Below are 14,757 nucleotides of genomic sequence, written 5' to 3'. Positions count from 1 at the left end.
CTGCTTCGGCCATTCTCAACTCGGCTGCTGCCGCCCAGCAGCAGCAGCAGCAGCAGCAGTCACAGACTTCTCAGCCAACTCAGCCATCTCAGCCATCTCAGCCATCTCAGCCGTCTCAGCCGTCTCAGCCATCTCAGCCGTCTAAGCCATCTCAGCAGCCTCAGCAGCCGCAGCAGCAGCAGCAACAACAACAGAAGCCCCCTGCGCCTCCCAAACCAGACCCCGCCGCAGAAGCAAAAGAGACGACTGTCACGGTCAAGCAGGAGCCCAAGCAGGAGCCTCTGAGCCTCGTCAGCCCGACGTGAACGGCCGCATCCCCGTCCGTGTAACTATACTCCTCTGTACAAGACCGTAGTGGACAAACACCCCTGTATTCGATATCTGGCCTCTATACTAGTAGTAGTAACAGCAGCAGCAGCAGCAAGAAGAATAGATGAGCGATCCTGCGCTGACTAACAGGGATCGCCTCTTTCGTCTTTTTATTTTTCCTTCTCCACACGAAGAAGATCAGACTAAAAATATGAAAGCCTCTGCGCTGCTTCCCCGCCCATCGGTGTCGAGAGAGAGAGAGCACTAACGGTGGGCCTGACCCTGGCAGACCCCGCCTCCCCTCGCTCGTGAAACAATTGAAGAATGCTCTTATCTTGTCAGCTGCTCCCTATCCACATCCGCCTCCTTGCCCATCTCCCTTGTGCACACTACACTACCTAGCCCTTGCCCACGATGCCATCTGTCGAAGGGTGGCTGCGCACGTCGCGGTACCTCAAGAGCCGTCGACCCAGTCCCCGTGTCCTGCTCCTCTCCATCTCGAACCCCCCTCACAACCTGTGTGTTTTTCCATTGTTTACTTGCGCACACGCAGGCTGCCGTGACTGACTCTCTCCTTCTCTCGTCGCACATACTCCAGGCTGAACGGCGATGTGCTCTACGAGCTGTCCAAGGTGCTCAAGATGCTCAGTGCCCAGGAGACGGGCGTCGTCATCCTGACGTCGAACATCGACGACCTCTTCATCTCCCACTACGACGTATCCGAGATTGTCGACCTCGCCTCGCTCGTCCCCGAGGGCTCCCGCATCCCGCCCTCGGTCATCCGCGGCGCCCTCTACGTCGAGAGCTGGCTGCACACCTTTGGCCTCCGGCCGTGGATCCGGCGGAGCACCGTCGCGGGCCTCGCGAACCTCAACTGCTACCACGAGGTGCTGCAGCTGCTGCGCAGCATCCCCCAGGTGACGATTGCTGCCATTGTGAGTGCGGTCCTCAGTCCTTCAGCGCAGAAGAAGAGGAGGACCTGACTTTCTTCCTACAGAACGGCCGCGCGTTTGGCGGCGGCTGCGAGCTGGCCCTCGCGTGCGACTTCCGCTTCATGGTCGACACGCCCGCCGAGGGCATCCCCGGCGAGGCGCGCGGCAGCGGCCTGGGCCAGCCCGAGATCACGCTCGGCCTCATCCCCGGCGGCGGCGGCACGCAGATGCTGGCGCGCATGCTGGGCCCTGCCAAGGCGCTCGAGATCTGCCTCGAAAAGACGCTGCTGACGGCCGAGGAGGCGCGCGATCTTGGCCTCGTCAATGCCCTCTACAGCCGCAAGGAGCTGATGCCAAAGACGTTTGAGTTTGCGGAACGCATGGCGCGGCGTGCACCCGCCGCCGTGGCCGCCATCAAGGACAGCGTCTACGAGGGCGCCTCGCGGCCCATCATGCAGGGCATGCGGCGCGAGAACGGCAACTTTGGCTCCTGGTGCGTTCTTCTCTTCTCTCTGTCTCAGCAAGCGCGGCCTGACCGAAGCTCACTCTCACTTTCCTCGTCTATTAGTGCAATGGAGCCAGAGGCGCTCCTCGCCATGAAAAAGTACCTCGAGCAGCAGGACGACATCCTGGGCGACGACACGCTGCAAAAGTTCCAGCCGCTGCAGGACGGCACGTTCTCAGAGTTCCGCCCCAACTCGGCCTATCTCGAAAGGCAGTGGAGCCGTGTGACACCGCGAACGCCGCGCCAGCCCGTCGAGGAGCTCGTGCAGATCCGGGAGACGGCCCGGGCGAGGATCAAGGAGAGGGCAAAGGAGCGGGCCAAGGCAGCAAAGGCCAAGTAGCCTTGTACTGTACTGTACTGAGCACCTGTTTGTGGCACGGCTGTAGCGCAGATGTAGCAGGGATGTAGCACGGCTCTTTCATGACAATAGCACGGCTTTATCAAGAACAGCAACACGGTTCTATCAGAGTGACATGGCTCTTTTGTGGCGTTTATCTAGCTCTTTATCACGATAATGGCACGGTGCGGCGATAGCACGGCTCAATACAGTGACATGGCTCCATTATGACACTATCATGGCTCTCTTGTGACACAGTTCGTCTGGCTCTTTGTGGCAGCATTATGGCTTGTCCTTGACGCGGCTCTTTCGTGGCGCTAGCACGGCTCTGATACGGCGTGGACATGGCTCTAGTGAGCAAACACGGCTCAAGAAAGGTAGCACGGCTCAGGAGAGGCAACACGGCTCGAGAAGAAACTGGCTCAAGAGAGGTAGCACGGCTCGACAGGGAACACGGCTCAAGAAAGGTAAAACAGCTCGAGAGGTAACACGGCTCAATCTCGGAATCGACGGCTGGCTGTAGCAGGAGTCCCCTCCCATTTTGTTTATTTGGAGAAATGATGAATCATACCGGTACATGCGTGGAAGAAAGAAAGAGGGAGGAGAGCGCAGGTGGGTGGTCGTGACAGGAGAGCGTCTAGGCTGCCTAGTTCATGCGGCGGACGATGCGGTTAATGTCAAACTCTCGGTCACCGGTGTCACCGCCCTCGACGAAGTGGGTGAACTTGCGGTCGGCAAAGCCGCCGTTGGGGTTCGACAGCTTGAACGTCCACAGGAACTGGTTGGCCTCCTTGAAGTGGGGGCCGGCGGTGTAGATCTCGTGGACGAGGTCCTCGACGGAGATGATGCCGTACTTGCCCAGGTTCTCCTCGACGATGGCGTTGTCGCTGAGGGGGAGTCGCTGCCGGTTGACCTTTGCGTAACCTCGCTTGTAGATGAGCTCGCGCACCGTCTTGAGGTTGGGCTCGCCGTAGGTGACGTATGGCTCGACGAGCTGGAGCATCTGCTGCGTCGCCCTAGTCAGCTTGACAAAGACACCGTTGTTGATCTGGAGCAGGCGGAGCAGCTGCAGGATCTTGCGCGGCTTGGGGGCAATGTTGGAGATACCGCGGAGACGGACGACGAAGGCGACCTTGGGCTGCGCAGGCACGTAGAAGTCGCCCTTGGACTTTGCCAGCCGGCGCAGACGGATCTGCTCGCGCTCAACCGACTTGTACTCCTTGGAGTACTGCTCGGCACGCTTGAAGATGACCTGGCGCTTGGCCTTCTTGGCCTGTAGGTGGGCGAGCAGGAGTCAGCATCCATCACCACCCGTGTATGCACGCATATAGTCCCGTCGTCTCCTCCCATCCCATCTCATCTCATCCCATCTCATTCTACGCCATCGCCAGGACGCATCCGGGCAGTCGAGGCCTCACAACCGCGACGAAGCGTCAGACCCGAAAGATGGTTAACGTTTTGACAGCATCGCTCGGAAGCTAGCCAGGTTGTCATGATGTGTGTTTTGCATCTTGCGCTTCGCCTCTCTCTCTCTCTCCTATTCCTCGGCCACCATCCATTCCCACTTTTCCCTCCCCTTCCCCTCAGGCGACGATGGGTAACAAGCTGCCCGTCGATGCTCACCTTGCGGAGCTCACCAGCCTTAGCGAGCTTCTCCTCGCGGGCCTTGGCGTCCGACTTCCTCTTCTTGAGGAGCGTCTCGGGGACGAGGACGTCGTGGGCCGAAGGGACGGTGCTGTTTTCGGTCATGTCGGCGTCAGTCCAACAGCACCCCTTGAAACAGAGCACGCAGACACAGCAGCAACTCACGTCTTGGTCTGGGTAGGCATGGCGATCGGCGGTGTCGTTGATGAGGAGTGGCTCAATCGAACCAAATCTCCAAAAGTTCGCCTTCGCTGCGGCCAGCCGAGGGGCGCGCGCTGCACGTGGCTGGATGAAGAAATTCTGTCCCACGTGGCTTTAAGCTACTATTGCGTTTGCCGTGCCGCTTATTCCATCACAGCGAACCCCCTTCCTGAGGGGATGGGGAAAGGGATCTCGCTGGCAGTGGTGATCTTGCACGCCCAGGGCTGAGAGACATCAGGCGCATGAACAGAACATGAAATGGATAGTGAAATTGCTCAAGCAGCACGACATGGGCCACGAGAGTGAGGGGCGCAGAGTGGTGGGCGCGAGCGGCCAGGCGCGCGGGCGATCCAGCGGGCTGAAGGGCGGTAGGGCGGTGGGCGACACGTGGAAGAAAATAAGCGCCAGCTGGAATGCCCTCGGGGTGACGTGGAGTCGGATCTTCTTGCTAAATAGAAAAAGGTCGAAGCTTTCGCCCTCTCTCTCTCCTTTCCCCAATCGACCACTGTCTCACCACTTCTCTCTCTCTCTTTCTTTTCTTCAAAGAGCAGACAACAGACATGGCCTACCCTAGCCGCGGCGCCTCCCTGGCGCAACGCAGACGGGCACAGCGGGCACACAAGACACCGCTGGCTTCGCGCGTCTCCGTCCTCAGCATCCTCCTCGCCCTCGTCGCCATCTTTGCCTTTGGTGCCGTCTTTCCCTCGTCCTCGTCCTCCCACCCCGCTGGCGGCGTCATGGCCGCCGACGAGAAGCGGAGCGACTACGGGTCTGTCATTGGTATCGACTTGGGCACCACGTACTCGTGTGTCGGCATTCAGCGGCAGGGCCGCGTTGAGATCATCACAAACGACCAGGGTAACCGTATCACGCCGTCCTACGTCGCCTTCGTCGAGGACGAGCGACTGATTGGAGACGCCGCCAAGAACCAGGCCGCACAGAACCCCGAGAACACAGTGTGAGTGGTGGTGATTTCTGCATCGCATGATGAGACCATGATGAGGCTGACTTCTTTATACAAACAGCTTCGATGCTAAGCGGCTCATCGGCCGCAGCTGGAACGACGCTGATGTGAAGAAGGACGCGCGGCACTTCCCCTTCAAGATTGTCGAGAAGGCGGGCAAGCCGGCCATCCAGGTCGATGTGCGTGGCACCAAGCGTGTCTTTACTCCCGAGGAGATCTCGGCCATGGTGCTGCAGAAGATGAAGGAGACGGCCGAGGCCTACCTGGGCCACAAGGTCACCCACGCCGTCGTCACCGTGCCCGCGTACTTCAACGACGCACAGCGCCAGGCGACCAAGGATGCCGGTGTCATTGCTGGCCTGACGGTGCTGCGCATCGTCAACGAGCCCACGGCCGCCGCCATTGCCTACGGCCTCGACAAGAAGGGCGACTCGCAGATCATCGTCTACGACCTCGGTGGTGGTACGTTCGACGTCTCGCTCCTCTCCATCGACGACGGCGTCTTTGAGGTCCTGGCCACTGCCGGTGACACGCACCTCGGTGGTGAGGACTTTGACAACCGCGTCTCCGAGTACATCCTCAAGCAGTTCAAGAAGAAGGAGAGCCTCGATGCGAGCGGCAACAAGCGCTCTGTGGGCAAGCTCAAGCGCGAGGTTGAGCGGGCGAAGCGGACGCTGTCGAGCCAGATGAGCACCAAGATTGAGATCGAGAGCTTCTTCGAGGGCAAGGACCTGTCCGAGACGCTCACCCGTGCCAAGTTTGAGGAGCTCAACGCCGACCTGTTCCGCAAGACGATGAAGCCCGTCGAGCAGGTGCTCAAGGATGCCGGCGTCAAGAAGGAGGACATCGACGACGTCGTCCTCGTCGGTGGCTCCACGCGCATTCCCAAGGTCCAGCAGCTCCTCAAGGACTTCTTTGACGGCAAGGAGCCCTCCAAGGGCATCAACCCCGACGAGGCCGTCGCCTGGGGTGCTGCCGTCCAGGGCGGTGTCCTTGCTGGCGAGGAGGGCGCTGCCGGTATCCTTCTCATCGACGTCAACCCGCTCACGCTCGGTATCGAGACGACGGGCGGCGTCATGACGAAGCTGATCCCCCGCAACACCGTCATTCCCACCAAGAAGTCGCAGATCTTCTCCACGGCAGCCGACAACCAGAATACGGTGCTGATCCAGGTGTACGAGGGCGAGCGTGCGCTCACGTCGCAGAACCACCAGCTGGGCAAGTTTGAGCTCACCGGCATCCCGCCTGCGCCACGTGGCGTGCCCCAGATCGAGGTCACCTTTGAGCTCGACGCCAACGGCATCATGAAGGTCTCGGCTGCCGACAAGGGCACCGGCAAGTCCGAGTCGGTCACCATCAACAACGACAAGGGCCGCCTGTCGGAGGAGGACATTGAGCGCATGGTCAAGGAGGCCGAGGAGTTTGCCGAGCACGACGAGGAGGTGCGCAAGCGCGTCGAGGCCCTCAACAGCCTCCAGAACTTCATTGCCTCGACGAGGCAGACGGTCAACGACAAGGAGGGCCTCGGCGGCAAGCTCGACGCCGACGACAAGAAGCAGATCCAGGAGGCCCTCAAGGAGAGCGAGCAGTGGCTCGAGGAGAACAGTGCCAACGCAGAGGCGGCCGACATTGAGGAGCAGCTCTCGGAGCTCCAGGCGCAGATTGCACCCATCACTGCCAAGGTCTACGGCGACGGTGCCGGTGCCGGTGCCGGTGCGGGCGGCGCAGGTGCTGCCGACGACGACGACGACCTCAAGTGGGGCGGGGGCCACGACGAGCTGTAGTAGACTTGCTCCTTCATCTCATCTCTTCCCTCTCCCACTCTGTCTCTCTTTCCTCTCTCCATACACACACAAAAAGACTTGAATAAATCGTGCGCTCTCTGTATCGCTGTGTCTCGCTGTGTGACTTGCCGCGCGGGAGATGACTTTCCTCGTCTCACTGGCGGAGAATGTTGTTGCGTTTGCCCGTTCTCCCGTGCGCGCCGCACTGAGTGAGACCCACTTGCCTTTCTCCCGTTCGACGCTGCTTTCTTCACCCTGGAGCAGACAGGCAGGCAGGCTGAAGTGTACTCCTATCTACTACGTACGCACTCGGCTCGAGTAGACTGTCGACGCTTGACTGTCGACGCTTGACGCTTGCAGGCGCGGAGGAGGCAGCCATTGCAATATTAATTCCTCGCATCTGGGCTCGCTAGCACGTACTACTGCACAACAGTAGTGAATGAGTACGTCTAGCCTGGCTTGCATGCCGCACCTGCCTCTGCGTGCACGGGTGCGTCGCGGCAGGCGGCCCCGCTGGCCTCCGTCCTCCCGCGCGGCCCAGCAGTATCCATCACGGCGACCATCCATCCCCATCGCGCCCTTTCCTCTCCCCCTTCCCCTCATTCAACAACAAGCAACGAGACCAAAACGATGATACCCTTGCCTTCTTTTTCTTTTCCCCCTCCTCCCCAATTCCCTATCAGACGTGAAGTGACGACGCACACCAGTCGCGACTCGCTGCCGCCGCCGTTCTACCCAACGCCGTCGTCGTTTAAACCGCTGGATCGCACATCACTGCCAGCAGCGTCAATACTGCCGTCGCCATTGCCAACATGGCGCAAAATGCATTCCAGCCCAGCCACCGGCGGGCCAAAATTCACAAAAGAAGAGCAACAGCAGCAGCAGCAGCAGCAGCAATTACCGTGCGGGCATGCGAAGGGCATCGAGTCAGCTGCAGATGCAGACGCGGACGCAGATCTGGACCTGCCTGATGCCGAGACGGTCGTGAGGGAGGCCCTGGCGGAGAGGAGCCGGCGCGCGGCCGACGCGCAGAGGCGCATCGAGCGGCGTGCGGCCATTTCTTGTCGGATCAGATCGGCAAGGCGAGAGAGCGAGTCGTTGTCAAGGGCAAAGGTACCAGGAGCACAAGCACAAGCAGGAGCAGGAGCAGGAGCAGGAGCAGAAGAGCCGGGACCTCCAGCGTCAGCACCAGGAAGGATGCAGTCGTGGATCAGTCTGATCGAGGACGACGACGACGATGACGACAGTAAAATTAGCGACGTTCGACTGCACGAAAGGCGAGAGAGCGTCGTAGCCGTCTACGTCCCCGTCACTGACGCCGAGGACAGCAGCAACCTCGTGGCCCTGTCGCAGGCTCGCTTGGCTTCACTGTGGGACGAATGCGCCGCACAGCTCGGCTGGACGAAGCCTGCCGCCGACGAGCACCGATATATACCCGTGCGTGCGAGCTGGCACGTCGGCTGGCGACACGCCTCGCAGCGCGAGCTCGCGAGCTGGGCCGACGCTGACACGCGCGTGCTCGTCAAGGAGCAGCGGCGCAGGCTCTCGCTAAATCTCGGTGTCAGTGGCGATGGCAAGCAGAAGCGAGCGCAGACCGTGGACGGTGTTATTCTCGAAAGCAAAATGAACAACCAGCAGCAGCCGCCAGCGAAGACTATTGATTGCGTCGCTCGAGCACATTCGCACGATATCGAAAGTCCCGCTAATGAGAAGGACATGGATGCCCATCGCAGCGACGTCGACGGTGGAAAATCAGTTGATGCTGAGATCATTGACTTGTATAAAAACAAAGTGGATGGAGCAACGACGACGCGGTGCGAGCAGACGATAGTACTTGCAAACAACAACGAGCAGCAGCAGTGCTTGGAGCATGGGGCCGCGCAGAACAACAGTCGCAAGCGGAAGAGGAGGAGGAGCGACGACGGCGAGCAGTACTTCGGCGGGTACGGGCAGCTGGAGGAGCGCCTCGTGCCCCTCACTCGACGCCTGGAGGCTCTGGGGTTGGAAAACAAGGAGCTTAGAGAGATGCTCGCCGCTCAGGCCGAGGACCAAGAAAAGCTGCGAAAGCAGACATCGGAAGCGACAGCAGCTGCAGTCGTCGCAGTGGCCGCTCTACAGGAGCAACGTGAGCAGACAAGACCGTACAAGCAGCCCATGGCCAGGGGCATCCTCTTCGACTTTATGGAGCGACACCAGTCCCTCACTGTAGCAGCAGCAGCAGCAGCAGCCAAGGCGGATGAGCCAGATACGAAGAAAAAAGACAGGGAAGCGAAGGTCAGGGACAAGCGCAAGGACAAGGACGGGAGCACGGCCACGACTATGATCCTTGTCGGTGGGCAGCTGCGGCCGTCGTGCTACTTTTCCGCCCAGATCCCAACTGACCGTCTCTTCACCCTCCTCGAGGGAGGACTCGACCTCTTCGAGCGTGCGGAAAATGAGGCGGCCCGGGAACGTAGAGCATACATGTTCAATGCATACAAGGACGTGCTCGTCTCCCGGCTCGGCGACCTCGACGAGGTGCGGAGGAATGCACACCGTCAAAGGGCCTGGGCGGCCTTCGAGGAGCGCAAGAAGTGGGTGGAGATGCATGTGCACGAGGCGCCGCCACCAAACATGCTGTCTCAGGAGGCTTCGGCATGCATGGATGCCTTTCTCGGCATGACACTCGATCTCACCGCGGAGGACTGCAGCCGGCTTGCCGCTGAATTCCGCGTGGATGAAGGCGCAGTAACTGCCTACGCACGGGACAGGATTCACGCAGCTAGGGCCCGTCTCAGCGACATCCGGGCTGCGTGGGAGGAGCAAGCATCGGCGTACGTGCGCCAGAAGCACGCAGGAAATACGGAAAACAGCGGGTGAAAGTGTATAAAGAAGGCAATTAGGATATCACCTTCTCCCGGATATCATCTTCTCTCTGTGTTTGTGACTATGACTATGTGTTTCTCTTTGTGTAACAGTACAGATTGTAAAGAAGTCCACTCGATGGCGCAAAATGGCTACAGCAGCTTGAGATGCTTGGTGACCTGGTCGATGATCTTGACGGGTCCTGGGCCGATGCCGAGCACGGTGCGACTGCCCGCTGCAATCTGCGTGCGGCCGCTGGTTTTCAGAGAGAGAGTCAGCATTTCTTACTCAGAAACAAGGCAGAGGGCAGGACAGACACGCACGCATCGCGGATGCTGCGCGCGCACAGGTTGAGCTCCTTTGCGCGGCGCTCCAGCGCCAGCATCTCGTCCTCGGTGGAGCACTTGAGCGCGACCTTGGCCTGGCCCGAGCGCTCCCACTGGTGCAGCACCTTGGGGTTGGCCTGGGCCAGGGCCTTGTAGCAGGCCAGCGTCGCATGGCTGCACTGCGCTGCAATCTTGCCCTTGTCCATCTTGAGGTCTGTCCGCACGACGAGGACGAGCTTGCACTCCTCGAGCAAGCCTGCCCGCAGCGCATTCATCCTTGCCAGCGCCTCGTCTGTCAGGTCTGTGTCCGTGTCCCCGTCCTCCGACTCCGAGTCCTCGCCTTCGGCGGCGGCCAGGCGGGTGCGCGCGTGCGCGTTGTAGCCAAGCAGGTTGCGGCCCACGCCAAGGTAGTAGCCAATGACGAGCGACGAGATGCAGAGGAGGCCGTATGTCGTCGCCGCTTCTGCCATCATCCGCCGCCTGTCAGCCTGCCTGGTCCCATGATGGATGGGATGCCCCGTCACTGCGTCACACACCAATGCTCGACGAGGTGCTCATTGCCCTCTGCCCTCTTCACTGCGCAATGCTCACGACGGAGGATTCCGAAAGCCACCACCCTCAACCCTCGTGGTGCGTCGGTCCGAACTTCTCTTCGTTGTCGACCGGGGCAAATGAAATTTGACCAACTCTAGCAAGCCCCTCTTGAGGGGTCACGTGATGTACACGTTGTCATCCGCGTTGAACGACGGACGAGATACAGGCGTCGTCTTTAGGTGACGTTACCTGGGCCCTGATGGACAAAGAGAAGGAGCTTTTGGAGAAATGGGGGCCCTACTTATACGTCCAGCTGCCTGAGAAGAGAGTAGCAGGACAACAAAGCACTGCAGAGCGGTGAGTAGCAGGACAACAAAGGCGGCGCGGAGCGGTCCAAATTTAGCAAGCCACCGAGACTTCTAGCCCTGCGCCTGGTCGGGGCCTGTCGGCCGTCGAGGAACGAAACACGTGGCATTTTGGCCCTAGATGGGCCGATTACAACCATTTTCGAATTGTCGAATTCCAAAATGGCGTCCGGTACCGTCCTGGTCACAGTGATTATATAAAGGCGAGACCCTTGGGCCTATCTCACACCTTCTGACTCCCCCAATCACCTCATCTTACCCACTTCACTTGCGCACCGCTACCCATCCAGCCGTCGCCAGTGATTCTCCCAGACATTCTTACGCACTTCACCACATCCTTCCATCAAAGGTGAGTTGTGCTTTTCTGGCTTGCCACCGGGGACCAGAGTGGGTGGATGCGGGGCCTTAGGCCCGCGTGGCGGTGGAGCATGCGCGGCGCGCATGCATTATCTCCTGCCAGCACATCCATCCACCCCTCTCCTTTCCCCATCACCCATCTATTCATCCATCCATCCACTCACACACAAGCTCTTACGCAGTCACAGTAGCCATGCAGATCTTCGTCAAGACCCTCACCGGCAAGACGATCACCCTTGAGGTTGAGTCTTCGGACACCATCGACAACGTCAAAGCCAAGATCCAAGACAAGGAGGGCATTCCCCCGGACCAGCAGAGGCTTATCTTCGCTGGTAAGCAGCTCGAGGACGGACGGACGCTCGCGGACTACAACATCCAGGTACGTGATCTTGCTTTCATCCTTAGTGGCGTTGCAGACTCATACTGACCGTCTGTCTACCTTGCCACGCCACAGAAAGAGTCGACGCTCCACCTCGTCCTGCGCCTGCGTGGTGGTATGCAGATCTTTGTCAAGACCCTTACTGGCAAGACGATCACCCTCGAGGTTGAGTCGTCGGACACCATTGACAACGTCAAGGCCAAGATTCAGGACAAGGAAGGCATCCCTCCGGACCAGCAGCGCTTGATCTTTGCCGGAAAGCAGCTTGAGGATGGCCGGACTCGTGAGTTTGCTCTTCTCTCATCGGATCTCTGAATTTCGTAAGTTGACTCTTGCATGATTACACAGTTGCCGACTACAACATCCAAAAGGAGTCTACCCTTCACCTGGTTCTTCGTCTGCGCGGTGGTATGCAAATCTTTGTCAAGACATTGACTGGCAAGACGATTACCCTCGAAGTTGAAAGCAGCGACACAATTGATAACGTCAAGGCAAAGATTCAAGACAAGGAAGGCATCCCTCCGGACCAGCAGCGACTCATCTTTGCCGGAAAGCAGCTTGAGGACGGCCGCACGCTCGCAGACTACAACATCCAGAAGGAGAGCACCCTTCACCTCGTTCTCCGACTCCGTGGTGGTATGCAGATCTTCGTCAAGACACTTACGGGCAAGACAATCACATTGGAAGTGGAGAGCAGCGACACGATTGACAATGTCAAGGCAAAGATCCAGGACAAAGAGGGCATTCCTCCGGACCAGCAGCGACTCATTTTCGCAGGAAAGCAGCTCGAGGACGGCAGGACACTGGCTGACTACAACATTCAGAAGGAGTCGACGCTCCACCTCGTGCTCCGGCTCCGCGGTGGTATGCAGATCTTTGTCAAGACGCTGACGGGCAAGACCATCACGCTTGAAGTGGAGAGCAGCGACACCATCGACAATGTCAAGGCCAAGATTCAGGACAAGGAGGGCATCCCCCCGGACCAGCAGAGGCTGATCTTTGCCGGCAAGCAGCTCGAAGACGGCAGGACGCTGGCCGACTACAACATCCAGAAGGAGTCGACCCTGCACCTTGTCCTCCGTCTCCGTGGTGGCCAGTAGACTGCCTGCGACAACCTATCGTTACCCCCCTTTGTGTCCCACCTGCTGTTTAGTTACCAGTGATTAGCCAATCAATGCTGTCATCATCTTACCAGTCGTTTAAGCTTACGTTGTCTGAGAATGATCCGCGGCAGTGTCGAAATATCAGCTGGCGTGAACATTTAGACGCTGCTTGCTCCACCGGGCCGCGCGACTCTAAATTTTGCCTCTTTCTTCCTTGCACGCGACGTCTTGACTGCCGCTCCACGAACAGGACACCACGAGATGGAGGCAGGTACGGCGCCGGAAGCCAGGGAGCCTCCTACCCCTGTCGCAGCCGCCGTGCGGACAAAGAAGCGCAGGGGAGCAGTAGCGAGGCGCGGCGAACGCGCGCCGCTGAAGACGAGCGAAAAGATCTGGGTCGCCTCGACGCTGTCGCTCATTCTCTTTCTCGTCGTCTCGCCCCAGCCATTTCTCTTTGCGCCCTACTTTTTCCACCGGCTCGCCTACGAGACGCGGGCCGAGGCGGCGTGGCACCTTGCCAAGTACCTCGTCCCCTTCAATGTCTGTGCTGGGCTGCTGCTGCTCAACTATGCGCTGTGCGTGCGCATGGATCCGGGCAGCGTCCCTGCCGGCTGGCAGCCCCCGGCGCTCGAGGAGGACGAGAAGAAGGAGGCGGCAGAAGGAGTGAAGGAGCGGCCGGCAAAGAGTGGGAACAAGCGGAGATACTGCGGCAAGTGCAAGGCATACAAGCCGCCGCGGGCACACCACTGCAAGACGTGCCGGCGGTGCGTGCTGCGAATGGACCACCACTGCCCCTGGGTGGCCAACTGCGTGGGCCAGCGCAACTATGCCTCCTTTATCCGCTTTCTCTTTCTCGTCGACGTCTGCTGCGCCATGCACCTCGCCGGCCTCTCGCTCCTCGTTCTCGACCACTGGTGGGTGCGCCTCGGCGGGCAGTGGCGCCCGCCGAGCAGCAACGGCGCCATGGTGCTCCTCGTGCTCAACTATGCCGCGTGCGTGCCCACGCTCTGCCTCGTCGGCGTCTTTAGCATCTACCACTTCTACTGCCTCGCCACCAACAGCACCACCATCGAGGGCTGGGAGAAGGACAAGGTCGGGGGCCTGCTCCGACGCGGCCGCCTCCGTGCCGACACGCGCGGCGCCGATTTCCCCTTCGACCTCGGCTCGGCGCTCTCCAATGCCGCCAGCGTCCTGGGCTGGAGCCCGCTGGGGTGGTGCTGGCCGGGCGCGACGCGGGGCGATGGCCTCGTCTGGCGCGTCGGCAGCCATGCCGAGTGGGACGATCAGTACCGCTGGCCGCCGGCGGACCCTTCGGCGGCTGCGGCAGCGGCCAGCAGGAAGGCAGCGGCCGTGACGCCAGAGATGCTCAAGAGCCGCTCCCCCTTCACCTATGGCGGCGATGGCTTCAACCCTGCCCTCACGCCGTCCAACTCCGAGACGCTGCGGCAGAGAAAGGCAGCGCATACAATCGACGCGACGGCAGAGACGACGACAGCAACGACGATGACGACGACGAAGCAGTCGACAACACCGTACGAGACGGGCGTGAGCAGTGTGTCGCCGTGGCATCCCGATTTCCACCGTGAGATCGAGTCGGGCGAGTCGGAGAGCGAGAGCGAGAGCGAAGACGGGCAACAGGGCAGCAGGGTCCGAGTCAGGAGGGGCAGCGAAGGCTACGAGGTCAAGCCCAGGCAATGGGCCATCGACGAGACGCTCGACGACCCCGACGCCGGCGGCTCTGAGGAGGAGCGGGCAGCTTCGGAGGAGGAGGACGGCAACGACAACGACGACGAGTACGGGGAAGAGAGAGATGAGTGGACGAGGGGATACGAGGAGATGGACCGGGAGCAGGCCTGGCTGGCCAGGCAGGAAGAGGAGGAACGGCTCCGCCAGCTGCTCGAGCGCGAGATGCGCGCCCGAGGCGCCACCTACATCCAGTACGACCCCATGATGGACCACGACGACGGGCTTGCCGTCGTCGACGGCGGCCAGCCGCTGCTGCCGTCGCAAGTCATGCAAAGGAGAGCCAGGTGGCAGGAGAAGCAGGGCGGGCCGCCGTCGCCGTCATCATCATCACCACCAGCATAGATAGAGCAGCCTCATTCCAGATAATGTCATCTACTTTGATCAACTCGGTGTCTCTAGCATGTTTGACTATACACTCCAACCATAC

General features: G+C 60.1%; 7 protein-coding genes across 7 annotated transcripts; 5 read left to right on the top strand and 2 right to left on the bottom strand.

The window, feature by feature from the left end:
* The first annotated feature begins 660 nt into the window (after positions 1 to 660).
* Positions 661 to 2,179, top strand: FA10DRAFT_242060 (ClpP/crotonase). Its single transcript, XM_025519270.1, has 4 exons — positions 661 to 827; positions 908 to 1,244; positions 1,307 to 1,734; positions 1,810 to 2,179. Exons 1-4 carry the CDS (start codon positions 724 to 726, stop codon positions 2,084 to 2,086), a joined length of 1,146 nt encoding a protein of 381 aa, XP_025378211.1. The 5' UTR covers positions 661 to 723; the 3' UTR covers positions 2,087 to 2,179.
* A 420-nt stretch (positions 2,180 to 2,599) lies between these two features.
* On the bottom strand, positions 2,600 to 3,940 carry FA10DRAFT_267433 (putative 60s ribosomal protein L7 subunit). Its single transcript, XM_025521903.1, has 3 exons — positions 3,893 to 3,940; positions 3,707 to 3,818; positions 2,600 to 3,356 (listed from the first exon to the last, which is right to left on the bottom strand). Exons 1-3 carry the CDS (start codon positions 3,910 to 3,912, stop codon positions 2,730 to 2,732), a joined length of 759 nt encoding a protein of 252 aa, XP_025378210.1. The 5' UTR covers positions 3,913 to 3,940; the 3' UTR covers positions 2,600 to 2,729.
* Positions 3,941 to 4,436: 496 nt separating this feature from the next.
* On the top strand, positions 4,437 to 7,012 carry FA10DRAFT_252743 (heat shock protein 70). Its single transcript, XM_025519664.1, has 2 exons — positions 4,437 to 4,886; positions 4,954 to 7,012. The coding sequence occupies exons 1-2, from the start codon at positions 4,489 to 4,491 to the stop codon at positions 6,674 to 6,676; spliced, it is 2,121 nt and encodes a 706-aa protein (XP_025378209.1). The 5' UTR covers positions 4,437 to 4,488; the 3' UTR covers positions 6,677 to 7,012.
* A 486-nt stretch (positions 7,013 to 7,498) lies between these two features.
* FA10DRAFT_286679 (hypothetical protein) lies at positions 7,499 to 9,535 on the top strand (the record flags this gene model as incomplete). Its single annotated transcript, XM_025524089.1, has 1 exon — positions 7,499 to 9,535. One exon carries the CDS (start codon positions 7,499 to 7,501, stop codon positions 9,533 to 9,535), a length of 2,037 nt encoding a protein of 678 aa, XP_025378208.1.
* A 114-nt stretch (positions 9,536 to 9,649) lies between these two features.
* Positions 9,650 to 10,500, bottom strand: FA10DRAFT_267430 (peptidyl-tRNA hydrolase II). Its single transcript, XM_025521902.1, has 2 exons — positions 9,844 to 10,500; positions 9,650 to 9,775 (listed from the first exon to the last, which is right to left on the bottom strand). The coding sequence occupies exons 1-2, from the start codon at positions 10,314 to 10,316 to the stop codon at positions 9,673 to 9,675; spliced, it is 576 nt and encodes a 191-aa protein (XP_025378207.1). The 5' UTR covers positions 10,317 to 10,500; the 3' UTR covers positions 9,650 to 9,672.
* Positions 10,501 to 10,992: 492 nt separating this feature from the next.
* Positions 10,993 to 12,661, top strand: FA10DRAFT_267428 (polyubiquitin 10). Its single transcript, XM_025521901.1, has 4 exons — positions 10,993 to 11,094; positions 11,285 to 11,481; positions 11,557 to 11,764; positions 11,830 to 12,661. The coding sequence occupies exons 2-4, from the start codon at positions 11,296 to 11,298 to the stop codon at positions 12,579 to 12,581; spliced, it is 1,146 nt and encodes a 381-aa protein (XP_025378206.1). The 5' UTR covers positions 10,993 to 11,094; positions 11,285 to 11,295; the 3' UTR covers positions 12,582 to 12,661.
* A 142-nt stretch (positions 12,662 to 12,803) lies between these two features.
* Positions 12,804 to 14,743, top strand: FA10DRAFT_267427 (zf-DHHC-domain-containing protein). Its single transcript, XM_025521900.1, has one exon. The coding sequence runs from the start codon at positions 12,846 to 12,848 to the stop codon at positions 14,670 to 14,672; it is 1,827 nt and encodes a 608-aa protein (XP_025378205.1). The 5' UTR covers positions 12,804 to 12,845; the 3' UTR covers positions 14,673 to 14,743.
* The last annotated feature ends 14 nt before the right edge of the window (positions 14,744 to 14,757 follow it).

This window comes from Acaromyces ingoldii (assembly GCF_003144295.1).
Source record: "Acaromyces ingoldii strain MCA 4198 unplaced genomic scaffold FA10scaffold_3, whole genome shotgun sequence".
NCBI lineage: Eukaryota > Fungi > Basidiomycota > Exobasidiomycetes > Exobasidiales > Cryptobasidiaceae > Acaromyces > Acaromyces ingoldii.
This window is presented reverse-complemented; position numbering and strand designations above follow the sequence as displayed.